Source organism: Rhinolophus sinicus, linkage group LG01, assembly GCF_036562045.2.
Source record: "Rhinolophus sinicus isolate RSC01 linkage group LG01, ASM3656204v1, whole genome shotgun sequence".
Lineage (NCBI taxonomy): Eukaryota > Metazoa > Chordata > Mammalia > Chiroptera > Rhinolophidae > Rhinolophus > Rhinolophus sinicus.
The window spans coordinates 154819324-154843108 of record NC_133751.1 but is presented as its reverse complement, the minus strand read 5'-3'; the positions used below and the strand labels follow the sequence as shown (position 1 = coordinate 154843108).

The window sequence follows — 23785 nt, the reverse complement described above, 5'->3', positions numbered from 1 at the left end:
CACAACTCTCCAGCTTGACAACCCTGGGAATCCACTGCCATTTCAAATGGATAAGCCACCATTACTGAGAAAATGTCATCTCTGTCAGGTGGGTAGGAACAGGAGAAAGTAAGCGCTGAGAATTACTGCTCCATTCTAACCAGAGATGACTGAATAAATACCATACATATGGACCTCACTCCAGTGTCCCTTGAGATGAGGCTGAACTCACAAGGACCATCTACAAGAAGATTTGGATACTGAAACACCAAAATGACTAGATTATAAGGATACTTTAACTTAAAAAACAAAAACAAAACAAACAAACAAACAAAAGCACTATGTGTCACCAAGACGGTGTTATTGCAGAGCTGTACTACCCTTCGAAGTCCATTAGTTATAAATTAAGCTGCTAATAGAAAAAGAAACTCAAGTTTCAGAGCACTCTCCGATTAATTTACATTCCAATGTTTAGTAAGATTATATTGAATTGCATTTGGAAAAAAAATCTACAGTTATGTTACCTTCAAAGAAAGGAACAATTTACAATGTCTCAAAATAACCCACAAGAAAATAGAATCCATAACCCATGGCCAAGATAAGTCTTACTGTCCTAGGTGACCAGCCATGGCAGGTAAAATATTTGGAAGCCTGAGAGCTGGAATAAAATTAATGATCATCTCTTCATAAAGTTGAAGGCATAAGCTGGAGAGAAGACAGTATGTCTGGTGGAAACAGCAATAGTGTAAGGACATAAGTAATTTAATCCATGGCATCCTCGTGTCTTCAGTTATTGTTATCCCACTGACAGTATTGTGAATGTAGATTTAATGTGTATGTATCCAAATGAAAACAGAAGCATGTTTAAAATAAAAATACACGCTCACTTCAAAGAGTAAGAGGTCACAGAGGAAAAACAAGAAACTTGCGCTTCTAAACAATTAACTGCTCAAAATATTTTGGATTTCTATAGCGCTGACACTGAGAATTGGCTTCATAGTACATGAATAGGTGTCCCAAGCCCCTCTGTGGGAGGCTCAGCTCTGTTTACCTCAGTGAGGACAAGGTGGTAAAGTGCTGCGCTGTGGTCCAGGGCAGACCAGGCAACGTTGGTGTAAGGCCTCCATTCTGGACTGTGTTGATCCTCTCCCTAACTTGGTTCTTGTTCTCCTACTTCACATTGGTTTCGTTCTGATTTTAGCTAATGTGTTAAACACCAATGAAAAGAAATTCCTCTCCTTCTCTGTTGGATCATGCAAAATTTAGCAGCGCAAGCTCACACGAAAGGGCGTTAACTGAGCTGTTCCTAGTGCTCCTTTGCAGCTGGTGAGAGCCACACCTCAGTCAAAGCCTCCATCAGTGCCAACAGATTAGACAGAACAATACACATGGAAAGAAGCTTCTGAGTGCCCCTCCAATAGGCTAATGTGGCATCTAGGACATGGATGGAGAGAGAGTTGTGAGAGACTTACATGTAAAGGGTTCCACTTCCCAGCCTTCCAGGGTGGCAGAAGGAAGAGAACAAACAACGAAAGTAAGAAAATGTCACAGAGAATGTTCTGGAAAAGTCACTGCTCTACAAAGAGGGATTGGGACTCAAGAAGCTTTATTCATATCAGCCTCATGAGTATGTTTTTCAGCCCAAAAGAGTCAACTAAATTTTATTGAAAAAAGCATAAATGGGCATACTGGCATCAAGCAGCCCTTCTCACAAAAGGGAAGAAGTTATTAAATTTCTGTTCAGTATAACCAGAGAAGGACCAAAAGAGGCAGAGAGATGGAGAGAAAGAACACAACAAATCATGTATCACCATTAAATCTAAAATTATAAATACAGATAACTGGGAATAGTCACCAGCAAAGCAATGCTACAACTTAAAAAATGAACGAAATAGAAGAAAATAAAATTTGGTTTGTGATTCCAGGAGGTCATGCTAAATTTTGGAAAAACATATCAGTTTGATGAAATTTGAAATAATAAATAATGTTCTTGTTGATTCAGTGGAACCACCAAAAATCATAATTTTCTGGCACATATTGGAAAGGATGAATTTTATCTTACCTTGCCTTTCGAAATAGCTTTGCAAGCTATTTTTACGATCAAGTAAGACCAGAAGCAGTTCAAGCCTTGTATTAGCAACAGCAGTAGGTTAAAAACCCACCAAGAAGGGTAAGGTCCAACGATCTCCCAGCTTTCAAATAATGTGGTATTTAACACCCTAAGGAAAAGGAGAAAGGCATCATTGAATACAACTTTTCATGCTTTAAAAGGAACTCTAGTAACTGCACAGAAGCAGAAAGTCAACAATGTCAACTAACCACTCACTCTCTGCAAGGCTGACCAGATATTTTGAAGAGTCATCACCTGAACTACTCCCCTGCTGACAAACATTCATTTTGATTCTAGCTTGAATAGTATACTTATGCTCCCCCTTTAGTTTTGTTATCATTTCTTCCATTCGTTTCCATTAAGTTTTTGGTTGTGATTCTATCTCTGCTTGATAGAAAACTTTTGAAGCTGCTTTTGGTTTTTAAAGAAGCATTGAATACCACTCAATAACATCACAGTGAAGATAAAAAAAAGATTAATTAGTTCCAGAAACACTAGCTAAGTTTAAACTATATGCCTAGCACAGTGGGAGCTAGAACATACTTAAGACTTAGTTCCTGTCCTCAACTGGTTTATAGTCTAGTAGAGAAGTCCTGAGAGGGCCCTTAATTTTGAAAGCTGTCCCCTGGGAAAGAATTGACAATTGAAAAATATCATTTTGAAGTGGTAACTTAAGATGAGTGTTGGAAGGATTAAAAAAAAATTATTAGAATATAATGAATATACTTAGTTTTAAGAGCATATACTTGAGGTGGGCAAAAGTATTTGAAGTAAATGGTTCTTTCTATAATCCAGCATCAGGACCAGAACAGAGCAGCTACCTGGGCAGGTATGTGAGGGCTGGTTTCAGTGCTTGGCTCCCACCCCTACTGTCTGCTCCTAAGCCTTTTGTAGTTGACTCATGCCTTCTGGACTCATTGCTGCCACAGAGGAGCACGATACCACAGAATTTTGGAATCGCTCTTACTTCCCAGCTTTCCTCCTTAGTTTACTGCAGGGCTGGTTTGGAGGTCTAAGGGTGTTGACAAAACTCATCGAAGTGTATTTCCACCATCTGCCAATAGAGTGCTTTGCTGGGACCCTACAGGAGAGGTTAGGTGGACAACACTTAGTGGCCAAGGGGGAGGGGTTGAAAACTCTTGGAAAAATTTAAGACACAAACCACCAGTACAAGAACAGAAGGCAGATATACAGATAATTTTCATATAAGAGTATAATGAGTGCTTTGCAAGAGGTAAAGAAAAGTACTTTATGAATTCACAAAAGAAAATAAAGCTACTTATTGCAGTTGGGAGGAGAGAAAGAAAAAAGGAGAATGAATAACAGACATAAACGGGTTCCCCATCCCCAGTTTCAGCAATCCACATTTATAGACCAGAATGAGAACGTAGTGTTGTCTCTAACTCTGCCACACTAGTCGTCTCTCAAGAACAATGCACAAAAAACATGGACATTAAACTCCCCAAATCAATAATATGGAAGTGAATTTCACAATTCATTAAAAGCCTATCACACTATGCTATGGTAGTACTCTTTCTGATGGAGGGGGACCAGTATTAGGAAATCTACTAATGTAATGTATTATATATCCAAAGGCCAAATTGGTACAAGCCTAATTATTTCAACAGCACTGAAAGACACTGGGAATGTTCAGTTCTATATTGCTGATTTTTTTCTTTTATTAGGACTCAAAGGACTTCTTTCCTCTGATTTTTAAGCATCTCAAATAAGCAGTTGTCATCATATTTAACAAACATCAGATTTTTTTGCTTTTATAATCAGGGAACAAACCACAGACAGCCAACATCACCAATATTATTTAACAATATTCTGAAAATTCTGGCCATTGAGTATGGTAGAAAGTCAAAGACTTCATTTTAAATACATAAACATTAAATCTCTGTAACTATTTTAATCAAATTTTCCAGTAACAGGAATGGTTAAAAAAAAACGTAGTTTTCATTCTTATTCCACAAATTATGAAGTCATTCAAAGTATTAAACATGTTTCAACAGTTTCATATAATGGAAAAAAAACACGTATCATTTCAACTCCATAAAATAAATGTATGCACATACACACAGAAAAAGAAGGGAATAATACTTCCTTGAAAGGAATTAATCAAAGCCATTATAGACTTTCTTTGGTGGGTTAGAGATGTGTATATTTTCCTCTTTACATTTTTCTGTTTCAAATCCATGCTGAATAATTAGGAAAAAAACACAAGTTATTTGTAAAAAGGAATAAATTAGGATAGTGTCTATATTCTTGCCTTGTTTATTATCCCAAGAGGCAGCCATCTCTTTAAACACCAGTTTGCAGGCCGGGGACAACATGTTGGTCTAAACAAGGTTCAATACGTGGCAGTGAGGTAGGACCCATACACCTTTTCTATCTTTTCTTTCTCCAGCACCTTGCAAAACACCTAGAAGTAACAGGCTCACTAGACATATTGGTTGATTGTGTGTTTGTTTGTTCAGTAATTAAATAAACAGGTATGCACAAGAAAGCTCTGGAATAATAACAATAATTTTATTTCAGAACTACTTCTGCTTCTTGACATACTATTCATTTTGACATCAGAGAGAATTTAGTTTAACTTGACCAGGAAGAGGTCCCATAGAAATAGCAACAGTGACTGCATTACGCGATTCATTACAAATCAGCCGTTGCTGGATTATAGGTTGAGAACCTTTCTCACCATTACAATTTGTTTGACTTAATTTGAACAGGGTGTCACGTAGTTGCTGGTGACATGGTGTTCATATTAATTTCTGCAATGCTGCATCAGAATTCATCGGTTTTGCTATGATAATCAGTGGCACTCTGCTCAAAAGTAATGGGATTTCTTTGAAAATTGACTTGGTTACTTGCAGAGACACTTGGGAAAAAACAATCAGTGCACTGAATGGATATATCTCTTAGTGAGAAAATTGGTGAGAAAAACAATATACTGGGGATTTAGACTGGGGAAAGAGAGATCATTATGTCATCTGGACCCTTAAAGAAACCCAGGAAACAGGGCCTTTTTTCATTTAAGCCACAGAATGTTTCAGATGAGGAAACTGTCCCTGTTTGGGCACACTATTAAAACATGATTAAAATATTTTATTAACGATGCCATTGGGAATCTCCAGAACAGAGTTCTGAATAGTGTTTATGCTGAGGGAGGATTGCATGAGGGAGGCTACTGGGATGCTGAAAACACCCTGTAGCTTGATCCCCGTGGTGATTACATGGCCTATACAAACATAAACATTTACAAATGTAAAAATGTCTCAAGCCGTACACTGAAGATCTGAGTACCACACTGTATATGTGACTTATGCCTCAATACAATAAAATGGATAAGTACTCGGTGGGCCAAACACTGTCAATTTGTAACCTCTGGCTTCATAATTACTCTATCAATGTTCTCCCCACACTCCAATACTTTGTGTTCAACATGTGGCTTCTCAAAAAATAGATCGCCCCCACCCCCCAAAAAAATTACAGTTAGCCTACAGCATAAAACATTCTACAGCGGCTCAAATCAAGAGGTGAAGAGGCTGGAGGTAATATGACACCAGAAAGGACCATTTTCCTTTACGTTAATGTTGGACTCACTTAACCACTAGATGGCATGTCATGCACGTACAAAGCTTGCTCAAACAGGTCTAGTCTGCCAGAATCTTCTGCCAAAGTGTGAGCAAGTGCTGGCACTGCAATCACTTGATTGTCAGGTTACACTCTCCTTTCTAAGAATCCTATCAAACAATGGAATGAGGAGGCTCCATCTGGTCTGTGTTTCTTCCTGCATGATTCAGATAGAAATGGATTCCTGCAGGACAAAGCTGAGCTCTGTGCAATTCACTGGTGATTCGCAGATGCCTTTGTTACCACCCCAATGCTTAGCCTTGATGAGTTATTTTAATGGATGTTTAATGAATCATAAGAATTTGACTATGCTCTGTAGTTATTTTTGTTCATGCTTACCTTTTATGGTAAATTTGATCATCACAGAATTATTATATAGGCTATGCGGGGTGTGCGGGGATGCATACATTTATGCAGAAAAGTTTACAACCTTTTTTTTTAAGCAATAAAAACCATAGAGTTGTCTCATTTTACTACGATATTTAAGGCCGTACTCATTCACATTCTAAGCATCAATGCGACATCTGCTTTCCCCTTAAGCCTCAGAATTCAGGATGTCTCCTGTCATACAGAACAGTGCAAAAGGATCTTCAATGGCATCTTATTCCGAAAAGCTGCAACCAATGCTTAATTTCTTCATTCTAATCATGACCTGTCAACTCAAAGTTTAAATTTATTATCCAATTTAATAATGTAAAGTTAGGTGACCATTCTCATGTTTAGTGGATGCTGATGACGAGACCATGGCCCATAGTAAGCACAAACTTTGTCTGAGCCCTTTCTCCCCTTTACCTCACCAAAGAGCTTCCTTTAAGCCTTGGATCGTGTGTTTCTGGAATGACCTATGTAAAAACCACAGTTATTAGACTCATATCAGATATCCAAAGAGAGCCAAGATTGCTTCTCTAGTAAAGTCAGGGTCAGGGTCTAACTTTGAGGAACACACATCATGCCAGTGAGGGTACATTAAAAAGGAAAATTTGCTTTTCAGTCAAAATGAGGGTGTTCTTTACTTCAGTTTTTGGATGGCCTTGACTTTGCTTTCCCAGACAGGTCTCAGTGTATTTCAGGATGTGTGTTTCTCTGGCATATGTGTTCATTTGACCTACACAAAACAAATGAAAAGTAGGTTCTACCTCAGGATATCAATAATCTACTGGCATGTTTTGTTCATTTAATAGTAAATGCTGATAGAAAAGCATTTAAAATTTATTCTGAAAGAAAACCATAGGCACTTAACATTTGATAAAGAGGAGTCAGGTAATTCATTCACTGTAATAAACAACCCTCTTTGTTTTGGCTTTTCTAAGGTAATAGAGGCTCAAGGACTAAGCAGCATTTTGGTCAAGGGTTGTGTAGTCCAGGCTGCTACAAGGCTGAAAATTGCACTTGCAATGTTCTTTCAATGACAGCCCCACGCAGCTAGCTTCCTTCACGGCACTGGTGTGTGTCAGCAAGTTCTCATTTAGGAGGATGGCTTCTGGGTAGCTTGCGGCATGGTTGCTCAACTACCTTAAATGATAGATTCACGAAGTCTGTAGCATTCACAGAAGTAATTTCTCTATCCCTAACAGCAAGATAAACTTGAACATGAATGAGCCATCTGTCTTTCATTTAGCAATAGGCACATCAGTTCTACTGGATTCCCATCTGAGTGAGACATGGGGTCAGTTCATTTATTTTTACTTTTAGGTCAGAGCCTGGCCAGACTTAGATATCCCAGGAAGTTTGTACTTGGTGACTTCCTGGATGGGGCAGGTGTTTTCTCCAGATCAGTTGTTGTCCTCTTGGTGCCTCATTTGCTGTCTGCCTGCCTGAATTCCCAACCCCTCCACTGACTGGTCTGCCTTTCTATGTTCCTGATCTGCAATCTGAGTCCCTCTAGCCAAGGCCATGTCCTTCAGGGTGTATACTGATTCCAACATGCTTGTTTTCAAGCCTCTGCCTAGCTCTTTGCTGCCTACATGTCCCTAAAACAGACTTTTACCTGGTTCTCTGCAACTGCTCTTTACTGAGGAATTACTATGTGTTGAACACCGTGCCAAACACGTTACATACATTGTTTCACTTAGTCCCTTCGACATCCCTGTGAGATCTCCATACAGGGGAACACTTTTTCTAGCTAATATTTACCGAACATTAACGAAGTGACAGGAACTGGGCCCAGGCTTTATATGCGCAAACTCATTTAAGCCTCCTGAAATAAACCCAGTGGGAAAATTATATATATATATATATTTTGAAGTAGGTACCATTATGTCTATTTTGCAGATGAAGAAACTGAAGCACAGGGAGTATATAAATAACTTTCCCAAGGTCAGATCTAGCAAGGGGCCGTGAGCTGGGATTGGAAGCCACCTCAGGCCCTACTCTTCCTCAGCTCACTCTTCACCCCGCTCACCCAGACCTTTCTTAGTTTTTCACCCTAGGCCCATGCACAGAGCCGACAACCCACTACCTCATTACGACAGAGGAAGTACACTAATGCATCTGCTGCTTTAGCTTTTGTGCTCCCCTCAGCTGGTCACTTCCTGCTTCTTTTTCTCTGTGATTTTTATCTCTTGGGCTCCTAATCTGGCCTCTAGTAGCCATATGAGGTGCTTCTTGCTGAAATGACCCATTTGGGTTTACTTAACTGTTTTTCCCACGTTGGCCTACCCCATTCAACTCTTACATCCTAACAGATTGATCTCCATTACCGAACATCATCTAATGCCTTTCACTACCACCTTGTCATGTATGTGAAAGATATACAGATATAAAACCAAAGATCTCTTTCTAAATTCAGCTGAAGATGGGAGGGCCAGCCCTGTGCTCTGCTCTTTGCTTCTTTCTTTGGAAAGGTTAGGCCAACTGTATATTTCCAAATATTGTTTACTTCAAGGAAAGGTTCAATAAGGACGAAGCCTGCTGGGCCATCTAAGCGACACTGAGAGCCCAGGGACTCACTTTTGCAGTTCTCTAAGAGAACATAAAACCATTCCCCCACACTTAGAGGAGCAGGATGGAAGACCAGGCCCTGGAGCCTCCCAGACCTGCACTCTCTTCCCTGAAGGGAGGCTTCGGGCTCATGTCCTTTGTAGGGCCCATTCCAAGCAAGGCCGATGATGCGCTAAGCGCTGCTGGGCCCAAGTGGAACACAATGCTCACAGCTTGCCCTTGGCTTCTTTGCCTTACTCTCCCTTTTATCTTTCCTTGGGGATTTGAATGGTAATTTTCATAGCAATGAGAGAAAACTAAGACAACCACATACCAATTTGGAACTCTGGTTGTGAGATTCTTCGTTTCACCTTTGAAGTTTCTGAGTCTCATCAATGAACTCAGCTTAAAATAGAAAAGCTTGGTCATTTGTGGCATTCACTGAACTTGTCCCTGAGGGACCCCACTGGGCTCTGACAAGGAAGCGGAGAGGGGAGGCCTAGTGGCCCAGTAGGAAGGTCTCATCTATCGTGTGGCTATTTACAACGGGACATAGAGAGGCTGGTCTAGCTACTTGCTTTTGGGGAGTATCTTCCATTCTGGCTTCCCATACAGGTAGTTTCTGGTGCCATGTATATTTTCTCCTTAGCTATTTAAATAGTAACTTCTGTGTGGGAAAGGCTTTGGGGTCAGAAGAACCTGCAATGTGGTGGGTACCCAGTTCTTCCCTTCATTGCAGCCCATGGGAGTGATGTGGTCTGCACATTGCCTAGAGAAGATGACGAGGCACACAGCAGCCATTTTCATGCCTACATGCTGGGATTGCTACATGGAGATTGAAAATAAGTATCTCTAGAAATGAATGGTAAGAAAGCATTAGTAAAATGAGTCACTATCTAGTCCATTGAAAGATTTGTTTTAAGAGAGCTTGAGTAATACTTCCTCCTATTTGAAAGATGTTCAAAGAATTTTCATGTTTATTAGATTGAATCTCATTATTAACCTGTAAAGTTGGCAGGGCAGATAAAATGCCAACATTTTGGTCAGGAGATCAATATCTCAAAATAGTATTCAATTATCCTAGGTCACAATATTGTGGTTTTTGGTTTTAATCTAAATACATTATCACCTGGTCTTCTCTCCCTCATATATATATATATATATATATATATATATATATATATATATATATGTATATATACACACATATATATACAGAGGATATGTACTCTTGATAAAACTTGTAGCAAATAAAAGCTAAAAGGGAGGTTCAGAAGGCATCAGGCACAGGCTGGCAACCGGGGGAGAATGCTATCCTTCTGCTTTCTAAAATCCCTTGAGAAGATTCCAGTCAGTCTTGGCTCAGGGAAAATCTCAGGATTTCATTCCTCAGAATCAGACTGCACCCATTTTGTTTAGGAGCTTGAAGAGAGTCAGTGCCATCTTAGAAACTGTGTGTGTCCCAGAGGTGTCCATACTTCAGGGAAGCCCTACTTTTGTGTGCCTAGAAGCCTGGTTATGAGCTTTCTCTGCCATACCACGGAGGCAACAGAAATTTCCCAGAGTAATGAATCAAATAATATGCTAATCTGAAATTAAAACAACAACAAAAAACCTGAACAAATATTAATTATACATTTTCAAAGAAAAAATATATATCCTCTCTAGTGAATGTATATCCTTTGGCTCTTTAAGAAACACAGGCCCACTCTCCAAGCATGCACCACCTGGGTGATAGGTTCAAAAGGTAAACTGAAAAGCATCTGTTTTTCCTGGTAAACAGAGCCTCCTTCCACCTCCTTCCTGACTGACTTCCTCACTCTTACATCTCACGTCTTCTTGGCCCTGACACTCTGCCCATAATTACTTCTCGCTCTCTGGGTTACATATTTTCATATGGCGTCTGTCATGCAGGGTATCAGGCGGGGTCTCTAGTCCCGCTCCCCACATAAGAACGCAGGATACGGTGAGGCCAAAAAGGAACACCCACGGAGCCATAGAGAGGGGAGTCATACCACTATATTCTCGCTGGCGGCTGGGTTGGAGACACAGGAAGCAGCTAGCAACCAATCCCACTTGCTAGCTGCTAACTGCAATCCGCTGTGCTATCTGCAATTCAGGTTTGCTAGCTCAGCCACCATCTTCTTGCTAGCGCCCATTTGCTGCTAGCGTAGCCACAGCAGTTATATTAATGGTCAATGGCTCACTGGTTACAGCTGACGGCCAACTAGCCACAGCTGATGGCCATCCAGTCACAGTTGATGGCCATTTACTACCTGAACCAGCACCTTTCCACATGAGGGCGAGAGCGTAGAAACTGAACTCTTGGCTCTGTCCCCACAGTGTCCCCAGTGTGAGATTGCAGCTTCCCACCCCTCTAGAAAACTCTAATTTGCATGATGCTCCCTGCTCTGACTCTGCCCCCCACTCCTCCCTACATCACTCCTTCCCTTTTGCTGAAGGCGGAGAGGGAGGGTAAAAGTAGGGGTAGGTGGAGAGGAGAAAGAAAGGTTGTATTAAATCTCTCCTCAATTAGCTCTGTGTGTGGAGATATGATGTGATGTGTGGCATTTCTGAACATGTGTAAATGAGCCACACTGCATTAGATTCTACCGACCTTATCTCTCTGAAGTGTTGCCAGTACTTTTTCCATATCTTTGTGTTTTGTTTAAATATTTCCAGGAATCAATCTTAGGAAATGTCCCTGACAATTTTGGAAGTGTTGCTTCAAAGAGGAAATGTATCGCAGGCCTGCAGTTTTGAGGAACACTGCACTGCATTATCTTTTAGTAGTTTCCAGCTGGCAAGAGAGATACAGTAAGCATGTCTGTAATACAAAGAATTGCCTCCCTAGAGTAAGTCAGAGCTGATAAAACCGATAAGTAAGGTGCTAAAATCAAGAAACGAATACATCAAAAAGTGGTACCCTAGGAGAGTGAATAAAGAGATGTAGAAAACTTCACTTTGCAGGCTTTAAAAGTATGAGAAAAAATAACAAATATGAAACTGCATGTATTGACTATAACAAGGCAATTGACCAGTGAAACATATATAATCACACAGCATTGGTTCAAAAGAATTGAAATAATGTTAACTATTGGAATATAATCTGTAGACTGGACTTGTTTTGGAGTGTTGGTGGGAAGAGAGCTCACTCAGAAGAGACAGTATTTGAGTATATCTGTGAACTAAAGTCAAAAAACTATTCTATGCTCAGTTCCTGTCTTTGCAGGTGCTCTGATGCTGAGTTGTTTTTTTTTTTTAATTTCCTCATCTACAAAATAAAGGCCTAAGACAAGATGATTACTAAAACCTCTTTGAAGTCTCACTTAAACAGCTTTATGAATTCTTAGGTTTTCAGATTTACCTAAAATTTTACTTTTTCTGTTTATTTTCTCCACATATAAGATAGTCCACATAATATACATGGGGATGCATTGGATTAAGGCCTTGATTTAGGAAGATGCATTGTTCTGAAGTGATTCATGTTCGTTTCTCTGAATTTAATAACCAGACAACTAAGGCTAACAAAACAAGAGGAATGGTTTCACTTTGTTTAGTTTTACTTCTGGAAATATGAGGGACACTAAGAAAGCAGAAAACAAGGCAAAAAAGTAAAAAACCCCATTTTTAGGAAGGAACCAATGAAGGGCCTAAAACCTGGAGCAAGTGTATCTTTAGGCAGCAAACCTCTGCATAACTTTGCCTCCTCCCCACACTGGAACAGCGAGCAGAGCCTTAGCTGTCAGCAGCGGGGCACATTAACCAGACTACAATGGCTACAGGGATTCCTTAGTAAAACTCAGCATAGGTTAGCTGCAGTCACCAGCTCTGTGCTCACTCACACTCCATCAGTAGCTTCTGTATATAACCAGGGGGCTGGGTGTGACTTGTCAGTGTGAGAGTCCCCAGCCCTTGGCTCGCATTCCTGTTCAATCCAGCAAAGCTGGAAGCTACCAGCAACCAGTTGTACTATGCTGATGTCTTTAATTTTCAATCTATGTGCAAGCCCTGAGGCATGGGCTAAATATGTAGCTCGATGCCAGTGGACACATACCAGTGTCAAACATATCAATATTCTTAAGTTTTTCTCCCCCTATGAGCAGTACACAATTCACCTTACGTTGAATACAAAAATGACATCTCCTAAAATTAAGGCATTTGGGTTCCCCTTCACCAACCAATGCAACTGTATCACCTTGAAGATGGATAAGTCTCAGTATCTACTTATATACTTAAAGTTAAAAGTTAAGTGTAGAAGAATCAAATACATTGATTGTTAGGGGGAGAATATCTTAAATATAATAGGTGCTCCAGGCAAAGCCAGCATTTTGAGCAAATATATGTACAGGCTAGAAAAGCAAAGAATATACACAAGGAATCACAAATAGTTAAAATGAGTACCTGGAAGGTGGTACTGAAGGAAGGAATGTTGGATGGCTTTGTTTTGTGGGAGGTCTTTCTTGCTGGGAAGAGAAGTTTGAACTTACAATGGAAAATAAGAGAAAATCCTGGACAATTTGGGGATGCATTGGATTAAGGCCTTGATTTAGGAAGAGTCTTTTAGAAACTGTGTTTGTGATAGTTTCCATCAGAAGAGAGAGGGAATGTGGGGATGGTGGGTAGGAGGCTACAGCAGAGATCTTGGCAAGAGGACATAAAGGTCTCAGAAACAAGAGCAAAGGAGAGAACATCTTTGAGGAACATAGCTCTTTAAAAATACTGCCCTGTGATTATAGTTCATAGAAACAAGTACCTCAGGATGCTGCAGAGCAGTGGAAAAGGATGAATAGGAAAAATGCGATTCTTCATGTGAGAACTAAGCCCTGATTTATTTATTGCTGTGGCACTCGGTCATATAGGAGAGTGTACAGCCCTCTCCCCTCTGCATCTTCGAACAGTGCTCTGGGTTCTAGTACAGTGGTACCTGGATGATGGTAGCCCACATTCTCAATCCTTTTCTTTTTAGGAAAGGTGATTGAGTCATTCGTAAGAACGGGTTGTTAGTCATGTAGTAAATAAGACGTTTCAGTCCATAGTCCAGTCCTCAAAATCTTTTAATCTGACACTCACACTGTGTTGGCCATTAATATCCATTCTGAGATAATGAGGCTTTTGATCAGGGTCACTGCTATCCCCGATACTTAGCTCAGTGCCACATACCTATCTTTTGTGGACATAACATGGAAGCAAGCAAAGGTAGCGAGGGGAGCTTGGTTAATTATTGGGTAACCAAGAAAGTTAAGTGGAATTAACTTTATTTTTATTAAGTTTTTGTGCTGTATGCCCAATATTGCCAGGAACTGTGGGGGATATATACTAGTGGGCCTCAAAAAACTCACAATCTAATCTAGTTGGGGAGCAGGGGTAGGAATATAAACTGGTATATTCTATTCGGTGGGTAATGTTACAATATATATCAAAACATGCACATTCATTGAGATTGTGATTCTTTTTCCCAACATTTGTCCTAAGAAAGGAATCAGGAATGTATGAAAAGATTTAGCCACAAAGCTATTCATTTAAATATTATTTATAATAGCAAACCACTGGAAACATCCTAAATAATGTCCAAAAATAGGGCACTGATAAATAAACAATGACCTTTTCATAAGATGGAATACTCTGTAGCCAATATAATTATGTTATAGATGACTAATGGGAAAATGCTTACCATACAATGTTAAATGAGAAAAGCAAAGCTATAAAACAGTATGTGCAGAATGATCTCATTTTGGTTAAGATAAAGATGCAATTTTTAGCACATACAATGTTAGAAACAAAGACATCAAACTATGAACAAAGGTTATTTAGAGCTTTGGGAATGGGATTTTTTTTCTTTGTTTTCCCATGTGCTATAAAATTTCCGTAATGAATGTTTATCTACAACATCTATACGATCGCATAAATAAGTATGAGTTTAAGTTAAAATCTGAGAAGCCCAGATGAGGATTATAATATAGTGAAGAGCTAACAAAAGCCAACCGAGGCCTTAACTGGGGCAAAGAGTACAACGGATTTTCACAGTGCCAGCTGGATTTCCCAAAAGCCACCTCCACTGAGGCTCAGAGTCGCAGAGGGCACAGCCTGGCTTGGCCAGATGTGGTTCTTCTCAAAGTTCCTGCTTGCTGCTCTGTATGCAGAGACTATAACTGGTAGCACTCTGTGGTCATAACAGGTGTGGTCCTCGGTCCTCTCAGGCTGGCATGTTTTCTGTGAGTGGCAGAAGATGTGGCACCCTGGGAGTACTGAGGAGGGGAGCGCCTGGGGAAAAACAGGGTACAGCAGTGCTGGCGAAGTCCTTGCTTTTCTGGGATGGGCTTGTTCACATTGCTCACTCCATAAACAGATGCTTTCATTCCATCTGAACAAAGGAAGCCACTCTCTAGATTCATTCATGGTCATGCGTGTTGGTATTGAGAGGAAGGTGGGGTCAACTTAAATACACATTGAAGCACACTTGATCACTTCTGTCCCTGGGATGTGGGTTTATTGGCACCTCTGGCGCTGGTTTTGTCAGAGTTCCCAATATTTAGAACTTAATTAGTGGCCTAAGAACTATGAAAACTGCCTGGCTTCTGTACTCTCCTTCTGTTATTTTCTTATTTTATGATTTTGTAAAAGAAAGGCATTTCACAAGATACAAGACACGGCTTCTAGAAACTATGGTACAATCCCTACAATCTTGTCTTGAGGGGCAGCGGGGAGTGGAAAAGAGAATGAAGAAAGGGAAAGAGACAATACGGGTAAATGAAGGGGAAGAACAGAGAGATGGGCAAAGGGCAGAGACATGAGAGGAGGAGGAGAGAAGGAGACTTCCTTCCCTAAGACACTGTCCGTGTCTCTATCTTGAATCAAGGCCAGGCCTTGCACAAACTCAATGTGGCATTTAATACCATCCAATTTCTGGGATTAAATGTTACACTAATGAAAAGAGAGCCACAAGACGAATAGCTGTGCCTTGAAACTTAGGAGAGGAACGCCCCTGTGCAAAGCTCTGGGCCTGAAACTTGAAAGCTTCTTCCACCTGTAACTGCCAGGCCGGGAATCTGTCTGATGTAATCTATTTGCTGGCAAACTCAGGGCAGGTGCATATTCAAACAATTTACTGTGGAAAAACTGAGTACAAACATGTCTTGGAGAGAGGGAAGGCAGCAATGCAGTACCAACTGCTGCGTGAGGCCAGGTGGACGCTGCAGCTGGGGCCAATGAGTCCTGAAGAAATCCCCACTGCAAAACATCCAAGTATTGTCTCTAGGGATAGTGGTTTTGTCTGGTAAAACTCATCTTCGAATACTCAAAAAACACTCTACAGAGTGTCCTGGGAATTTCATCTAAAAAGCAAAACAATCATTTAAATGATAGGACAAGACATTCTCTCTGCTCCTGCTGGTTATAGTGTGTTTAACTGTGCTTGTCCACTGAACCTCAATTACTTCTTTTCAATAGTCCCTGATCAGGAATAGAATGTTTACAGTCAACAGGCTGAATAGAAGATTTCTACTCTCACTGACATGAATAGCAATAGCCAAGACCACACCTTAAATCACAGAGGAAATTTCATGCACACCATTGGCTACGTGAGTGTACAGGTCTGGCACCTTGTCAGGAGGTGTAAGTAGCATTCAGGTAGCATCTGATGCAGCTTTCACTCACATCATACATGTTGATGAAAAAAGCCCTTCGTCAAGGGGAAAGTGGGCAAAGGATATGAACAGACAGTGCACGAAGAAATACAAATGGCTACGGAAACCTGGATAAAATGCCTCACTGTGCTTAATAATCCAATAAATACAAAATTAAAACAAGAGACTTGGTATGCCAAAGATTTTAGGCTGAAGTGTCATGTCTGTAGCCTACTTGCAGATGATTTGGCAAGTGTGTGTGTGTGTGTGTGTGTGTGTGTGTGTAGGAGGAATGCAATGGATATTGCAAGTGCTAATAACTAATGAATGCAGGTGAGGAGGCTGAGTGTTCACTGTAGTTTTTCAAATTTTCTGTGAGTTTGAACATGTTCAAGTTAACAAGTTACTTAAGAGGGATAATATTTAAACTATCAAATAATCAAATGTGTATTACAAAGATGATGAAACACTGTTGTCAAAAATAAAGTGAAAGCACCACCCATATGTGGCTGGTCAGAGTGTAAATTAGTGAATTCTTGATAGAAAATTTGGCCATACCTGTAAAGAATATTTAAAAGTGATTCTTTATCCTTATAAATTCACTTTTTCAGTTATCTACCTTTGTCTTTAAAGAAATCAACACATTTAAGTTGAAGAATGTTCATACAATATTGTTTTTCGTGGCAAAAAACCCCACAAATAAATGGTTAAAAAGGCATACCTATAAGGTAGAATGCTATTCATACATTAAAATCATGTCTTCTATTTGTTGATATGGAAAAATCCTCACAATTTCATGAAAAGTGAAGAAAATCAGATTAAAATTATATACAATATGATCTCTAATTTTCATATATACAAACATTTTATCCACACATGGATAAAACATAACTAAATGAAAATATTCCAAAATGATAACATGGTTACTTCTGATTCCAGGGATTTAAAATAAAACATCTCTATTTTGCAAACATATGTATTATTCTTACCATTAGAGAAAAGACTTAAAACTTTTTTCAAGGGTGATTATATAAGAAAAACTTTCACTCAAGTTAGCTCAAAAATATTTGTGTTCTGCCTCAGAGGGGGAAGAGGTAAAGCTGAGTCTTCAGTGCCTGTAGGAAAGCCCAAGGCGCACACGTGGAGGGGAACTCGGATCCAGCCACAGTAGTTGGTTTTATGGTTCACATTCCTAAGAGCAAAGTATCCTTAGTGTGGAACTCGGATGGTACTAAAGAAACAAGTCCAAGAAGAAAAAGCCCAGGAAGCCAGAAGGGCCTCTTAGATTGTTCTGCCCAATCTTCCTTAGAGTGAGATCCTACGTAGAACATGAGGACAGAGAGGGGGGCTTCCATTCACAGTCTTGTCTTCGGGCCCCCAATGTTAGGGTGACGCATATAGCAGGTGCTCCACGAATACCTTTTTCGGGGAGGTAAATGTTTTTGGTTAACATAAACGTGCATGTGACTTCTGGAGTTTATATAACATGTCCACTGAAATGATTCAAAGTCAGCTTTTAATTGAAATGGTGTTTTTCATTGTACAACGAACTCCCCTTAATCTGTGGGATTCAGAGACCTGGTTTCTCCATTTCCCATCTTGTGCCATGTGCCTCTGTGCGCCTGTTCTGCAGGTGGACAGTTCCATCTGGCTGCTCATTAGACTTCCCCAGGAAGCATTAAGAGTCCGGATGCCTATGACCGGCCTCCACAGACTCTAGTTTAAATGATCTGGCAGATGGCCTGGGTGGTGGGATCTTTAAAAGGTCCCGGATGATTTCAATCTGCAGACGAGTTTGGGAACTGTTTCTGTAGACTGCTTTTTCTTTTGCTCTTTATTTCCCTTCTTTAGTAATATTGCAAAAAATCTACAAACAATTCTGAATAACTTTTTACTGATCCATTCCTGCTCTCGGTAGACATGATGATTGTGGGTCATTTATGATTGTGTGAGCCTGAATGCAATTTACTAGGCTTTGCATGACATGTTTTAAATTCTATCCTCCTTCCCCATTTTAATGAGGACAACAGAGCCTTCAGCATCAGAATCTCCAAGTTTTGAGGTTTCAAACTGCCCCAACTCAGAGATATTTGAGGACCCCACTCTTCCCAGCTCTTCTTACCCTCCTTTGAGCTAATGAAAGTTTATGTTTAACCACCTTCCAGGATTTTGCAGAAATCATCCTTTGAACAGCGAGTCTGAAGCATGAGTTTGTAAACTCATTCAGACTATAAGTAAAGCCCGAGGCAGAAGAAGAAAAATGTCCACGGCACCAGACAAAGATGCCCAAAGCACCCCCCCCAAAAAATGGTGCCCTTATCCTTGACCACATGAAATTCACATCAAAAATGATTCCTAACCGTATAACAATGTAAAAAAAAATCCCTAAACATTCTTTTTTCTCTTTTGGCATGACTTTTAACAAAAGTCAACTTTTGTTAAACTATAAAAATATTTTTAAAAACGTTATGGCCCACTTTGCTGGTGTCCTGAGCACACCCTTAACAGGCCTCTTGGGTATCCAGTACAGAGGGTCCTAGGAAGCATTTGTGATTCGTCATCTACCCTATGACAACTTGGGCCACTTAGCATTCACATTGCTAAAGAGAAAGCAATGTTCACCATAAATTATTACTTGATATAAATATTCCCCTTCGGATTCGAACAATACCATCAAGTTTCCTAAGATAGATCACTGGGCTTATTATGTTTAAAACACCAGAGGAGCTTATATTTAGGGGGACTTTCATGTTGATTTTGGAAAAGCAACTCTTACCAGGCTCCATCTCTTCACCTGACCTTGAGGTGTCTCTCCTGGGAGGATGGCAAGTACAAATACACTGAGCTGCCCGCTTCTCATTAGCCCACTTCTCTAACTAGGAGGGTTAGGACTGGCCCTCAGGAGTGTGAAGCCCTGAAGCGAACTATCCCTTCCTCACCTAAGATATTGATCCAAGTGAAATTCAGTCCACCTGGAAAGGCAACCAAAGTTCCAAACAAGCAACCGTCTCAAGGAGATGGGTGCCAAGGACAGCAAGGAGCCTCCTGCTGCTCTGCAGCAGGGATAATGAAAGGTTCCAGGAATAGTCATAACCATTAGAATCATCCTCCTTTTTAAAACCTTCTAATAATCACCCACTAAAACTAGAATGAAATCCCAAACACCTCCCAAGGCCCACAGAAGTCACTAACCTGAAACTCTCCTACGTCTCCAACCTTAGTTCCTCCCTCCTCCCTCTTGTTCATCAAGCTTTTCTGTTCCAGGAACAGGCCAACACTGTTCCCACCTCAGGGTCCTGGCACTAGCTGTTTCCTGTGTCTTGCCTCTTCCTATGACTTGTCCTTTAATGTAGCTATTGTAGATATTTCATTGTAGATATTTTTTTCACAATCTCATTGCCTCCCGCCTTAAAGCATAAGCTCTAAGAGTACAATGATTGTGTGCATTTGACCTGCATTGGATCTGCCCAGGCACTTATGAAGTCTACAGTCTGTTGGGTGCTGATAATGGGGACTATCGATCAATCCCCATTCCAAGAAAACTGATGGCAAGCATGGCCCTCACTTCAGCAGTCCAGAGTATCCCGGCTGGATACACTGATTTCCATGTTCAGACAGAGCACGGCTACTCGTCATACTTTTCCGTGCTTTGTGCCATGATGATTGTTTTTGGCCTGCTTAACTCCAAGACTTTAGTTTTAGCAAAAGCATTAGACATACAACAGAAAAAATAATGAGAACATTAGGCTCCTGAAAATAAAGTTATTAGAATGGCAGGCATGAAGGGGATGAAACCTCACATCAAGGCTAACACAAAGTGACTTTGGAAGCCATTTCAAGTGAATACCACGACTCGCAGAACTGAAGCAAATTATAATACCAACAAAATGCTAACACTATAAAATTTTATCATTATGCACTGTGTTGTTGTTTTTTTTTTCCTCTGTGGAGTTAAGACAAGCGACAGTCAAGGCAGAGCTCAAATTTTTTCCTTAAAGCTCTGATTGAAGTTGGGCCCCCGACAACTGTGTAGCTGCCAAGAATATGCTTATCCTTTGAAATGGATACTAGGCTGAAATTGAAGTTTTCAGATGCCAACTGTATAACCCTGGGGTTTCTATGTTATTTACATGCTCCTGGCACCAAGGAACCAACGCTTAGAATACTATTGTTCTTGCTCGTGAATGAGGCACCATCGCATTCCATGGCCTTTGGATGTAGATAGTGTCACACTTTTAAAGCCCGGCCACCTGAGCCAGGGGTTGTGGTCCTAAAATAACCATTTTGTTTACTTTGTGAACTTTGGTCTCATTACCACCATGTTCTAATCAAACAAATGAGCATACAGTCAAATCAATGCTAATGATTCTCCAGTTTGTTTTTCCAGCTAAGTTTGTCTTGTTTTGTTTTACAATGCTCCTACATAAATATAAAATTGACTGCTTGGCACCTCCTCTTGGGTATTTATGAGGTATCTCCAAAGTCAAATTCATATTTTCCCCCAAAACCTATTCCTATTACAAATAACACCACTGTCACCATTATTGCCACTCCCATTAACCATCAAAGCTTCAGAGACATACTATTGTTTGCATCCCCAAGTAGGTACTTCACCCAGAGTCATACAGACAGAGTGACAGAGCCAGAATTTGAACACATACAGGGTTGTCCAGAGTCCATCTCATTCCTCAGTTACTGGCTTTACCACTCACTGAGTTACTGAAATAAAAATTGTAGTGTCACAATTTATACTTCCATCGACTTTACCCATCCCCTCTATAACTAATGTGGCTACATGCTCTATCACTCTCCTGAATTCCTCTAGAATCCATGTACTTCTGTCTACCACTGCTATTACAACTCTATGCTAAACCACCATCAACTCCTACGTAGGCAGTTACTGTAATAGTCACCCAGTTAGAACTTGTTTCAAGGTATCATAAACAAAAGGCCACGTGAGCAATGAAATTGTGTGGTAGTATTTGGTCAAGAAGTGGTCATCCAGATAATCTAGAATATATATATATATATATATATATATATATATATATTTTTTTTTTTTTTTTTTTTTTTTTTTTTTAAATAATTAGACTATCACTGTGAACACTTTCTCAAGTCCCAAGCAGCTCCATGAGCCCCCAGTGGCCAAGCTGACCTCAACTCATTCTTAAGAGGGCAGCTTCTTCAGGGAATTATTCTCTGATCCTTAGAATAGGTTGGACGTTTACAGCAGCCAGTACGTTTCTATAATAAATACTCACCATTGTAACTCCGTGACTGATGTCTGCCTCCCTAGATTGAAAGATTTATAAGGGTAGGGACTGAAATATTTGCTTTTTCTTTAATGGTCTCATTATGTAGTAAAGAGCTGGCAAACCACAATTTTTCAAATATTTGTAGGACAAATATATTTTTTGCATAATTAGAATGATTTTAATATTTTAAATTCTGAAGATAACATGTGTCATGTAGAAATTTCAGACTACCTAGAAAAAGTAAGAAAGTGAAACCAATTCCTTTCCATTTCTTTCTTCAAATTGTGCTTGATTCATATTTATTTTTTCCTGTTGAGAACCATATTTGTGTGAAGTGCTGTTAAACAATGTGCATCTAATTGAAAATCCATGGGATTTTCCCGTCATTAGGCACTAAATATGCTTAAATTCTCGAAAAGGACACAACACTGATCTTTCCCTCTTTTGTGCCATATTGGACTTTTCAAAATCAGGTCCCAATTCGACCTGAATTGTTTAAGGTACATCCTTCTAAATGTTGGCTCTTTCAAACTCAGCTCTTCTCCCATATTCCTTCACATCGTCTTGCTAGACAGTGGAATCCGTTGCATTATATAATATAAAATTGAGGATTCAACTATTTGTGCTTAGCGAAAATTAAATTAAATTAAATAGCATAAGACAATGAGAACAAAAGCAAAAAATAAACAATGTGGGAGAATCCAACTGCCATTTTCTTAACTCGCATGAGTTAAGGGACATAAATTTTCTGTACTTGGCCATTCTCAGTTTTTACCTTACTTGCTTTTCATAGTGAGGCCATCTTGTTACATGCATGGTAAATTTAGGGATATATATGCAATTGTTACCATATGACCTAAACTTAGAACCTATCTTTTAAGTAATATTCTATACAATTTCATACTGTACTTTTCCCTCTTTGCTTTTTCTCATGGTATTATTTTAGGATGGCCCATCCTTCTTTCCATTTGCTACCTAGTCATTCCTCAAGGCCCAGCCCAAATATCAGTTCCTCAGTGAAACCATCCTTGTTTCCCTGATCAGAATTAAAACTTCTAATGTACCCCCATTGCAAAACTGTGTATCTCTGTTGACTACTTCTGGTCTGTGAGTAGACTAGTTGCCCAAAGTCAGAACTGGATTACAAGCTCCTTGGGAAAGGGGTATGCATTTTTTATTAGCCTTGAGCCTGAGTAAGCTTTTGATAATTTATGCTTGGTAAAAAAAAAGAAAAAAACCAGAACCTCATGAAATTTTCTTTGATCCATAACCTATTAAAACATTTCTGATGTAAATTCTAAGTTATAATGTTCTGTTCTATGCTTACTTCAAAGTCCATCCCTCAATGGATTATTTGTTTAATATATTCAAATTCTATTCTGAGGAACAATAGTGAACCTTAAGCTAGAGTTTAAAACTTTCTGAAGTTCTAAACTTCCATAGTCTTAAGCAAAGCACACCCATCATGATGTGAAAATGACAATTATATAAAAAAGGCCAATTTAGATGCATCACACGGAACAAAAAGTAGCTATTTTCTGTTTGGTTCCTGATAAATTGTCTTTGTTTATTGTTTAGTAATCACCACCACCTGTCACTTAAATTTTTCATACCATCTGTCACTAGTGCATGGCAGAGCAAAGCTGATTCACACCTCTTCTCGTTGGTCAGATGTGCAAATAACTGTTAACACACAGCAGTGCTTTGACTTCCATACCCCACTTTATTTGTCACAGAAAGAATCCTATCTTAAGTCAAACAATTCATAATATGAGTCTCTCATCCTATATCTAAAATAGAGCCACATTTCATAATTTGGTATTTACCTTCTATTATGGAAAGTTTCAAATATATACACTAGGGGAAAGAAAATAGTATAATGACTCCACCACCTCAATACACCCTTCTCAGCAGCTTCAACAGTGATCAACTCATGGTCAGTGTGTTTTCATCTAACGCTCTCCCCATGCCTACCTTGGATTATTTTTAAACTAATCCACAACACCATACTATTTAATCTATAAATATTTCAAACTTTTTTAAAAACCTAACCACAATGCCACATCACACCTGTTAACAATAATTCACATTCACCTGTTGAGCCCATTGTGATCCTGTTGTAGAAACGGATCTTACTGAATATTTCCCTACAACAACTTAGAAGTCATTTATAAACTGTACTCAGGCTGATCAATTATTATACTGATCAATTATTGATTATACTGATTATACTGATCAATTATTATATTATATTGCTACTT

General features: G+C 39.6%; 1 protein-coding gene across 2 annotated transcripts in view; it reads right to left on the bottom strand.

Moving 5' to 3' along the window:
• The window catches only part of CERS6 (ceramide synthase 6), a 280641-nt gene that overhangs the window by 7255 nt on the left and 249601 nt on the right, over positions 1–23785 (bottom strand). The window contains exons 9-10 of one of the 2 annotated variants that reach the window (XM_019727366.2): positions 2042–2198; positions 1452–1475 (exon numbers count right to left, since the gene is read on the bottom strand). In XM_019727366.2, coding sequence (XP_019582925.1) covers positions 1452–1475; positions 2042–2198 — 181 coding nt within the window. The remainder of the gene's footprint in view (positions 1–1451; positions 1476–2041; positions 2199–23785) is intronic. The other variant, XM_019727367.2, reaches the window with a different exon arrangement.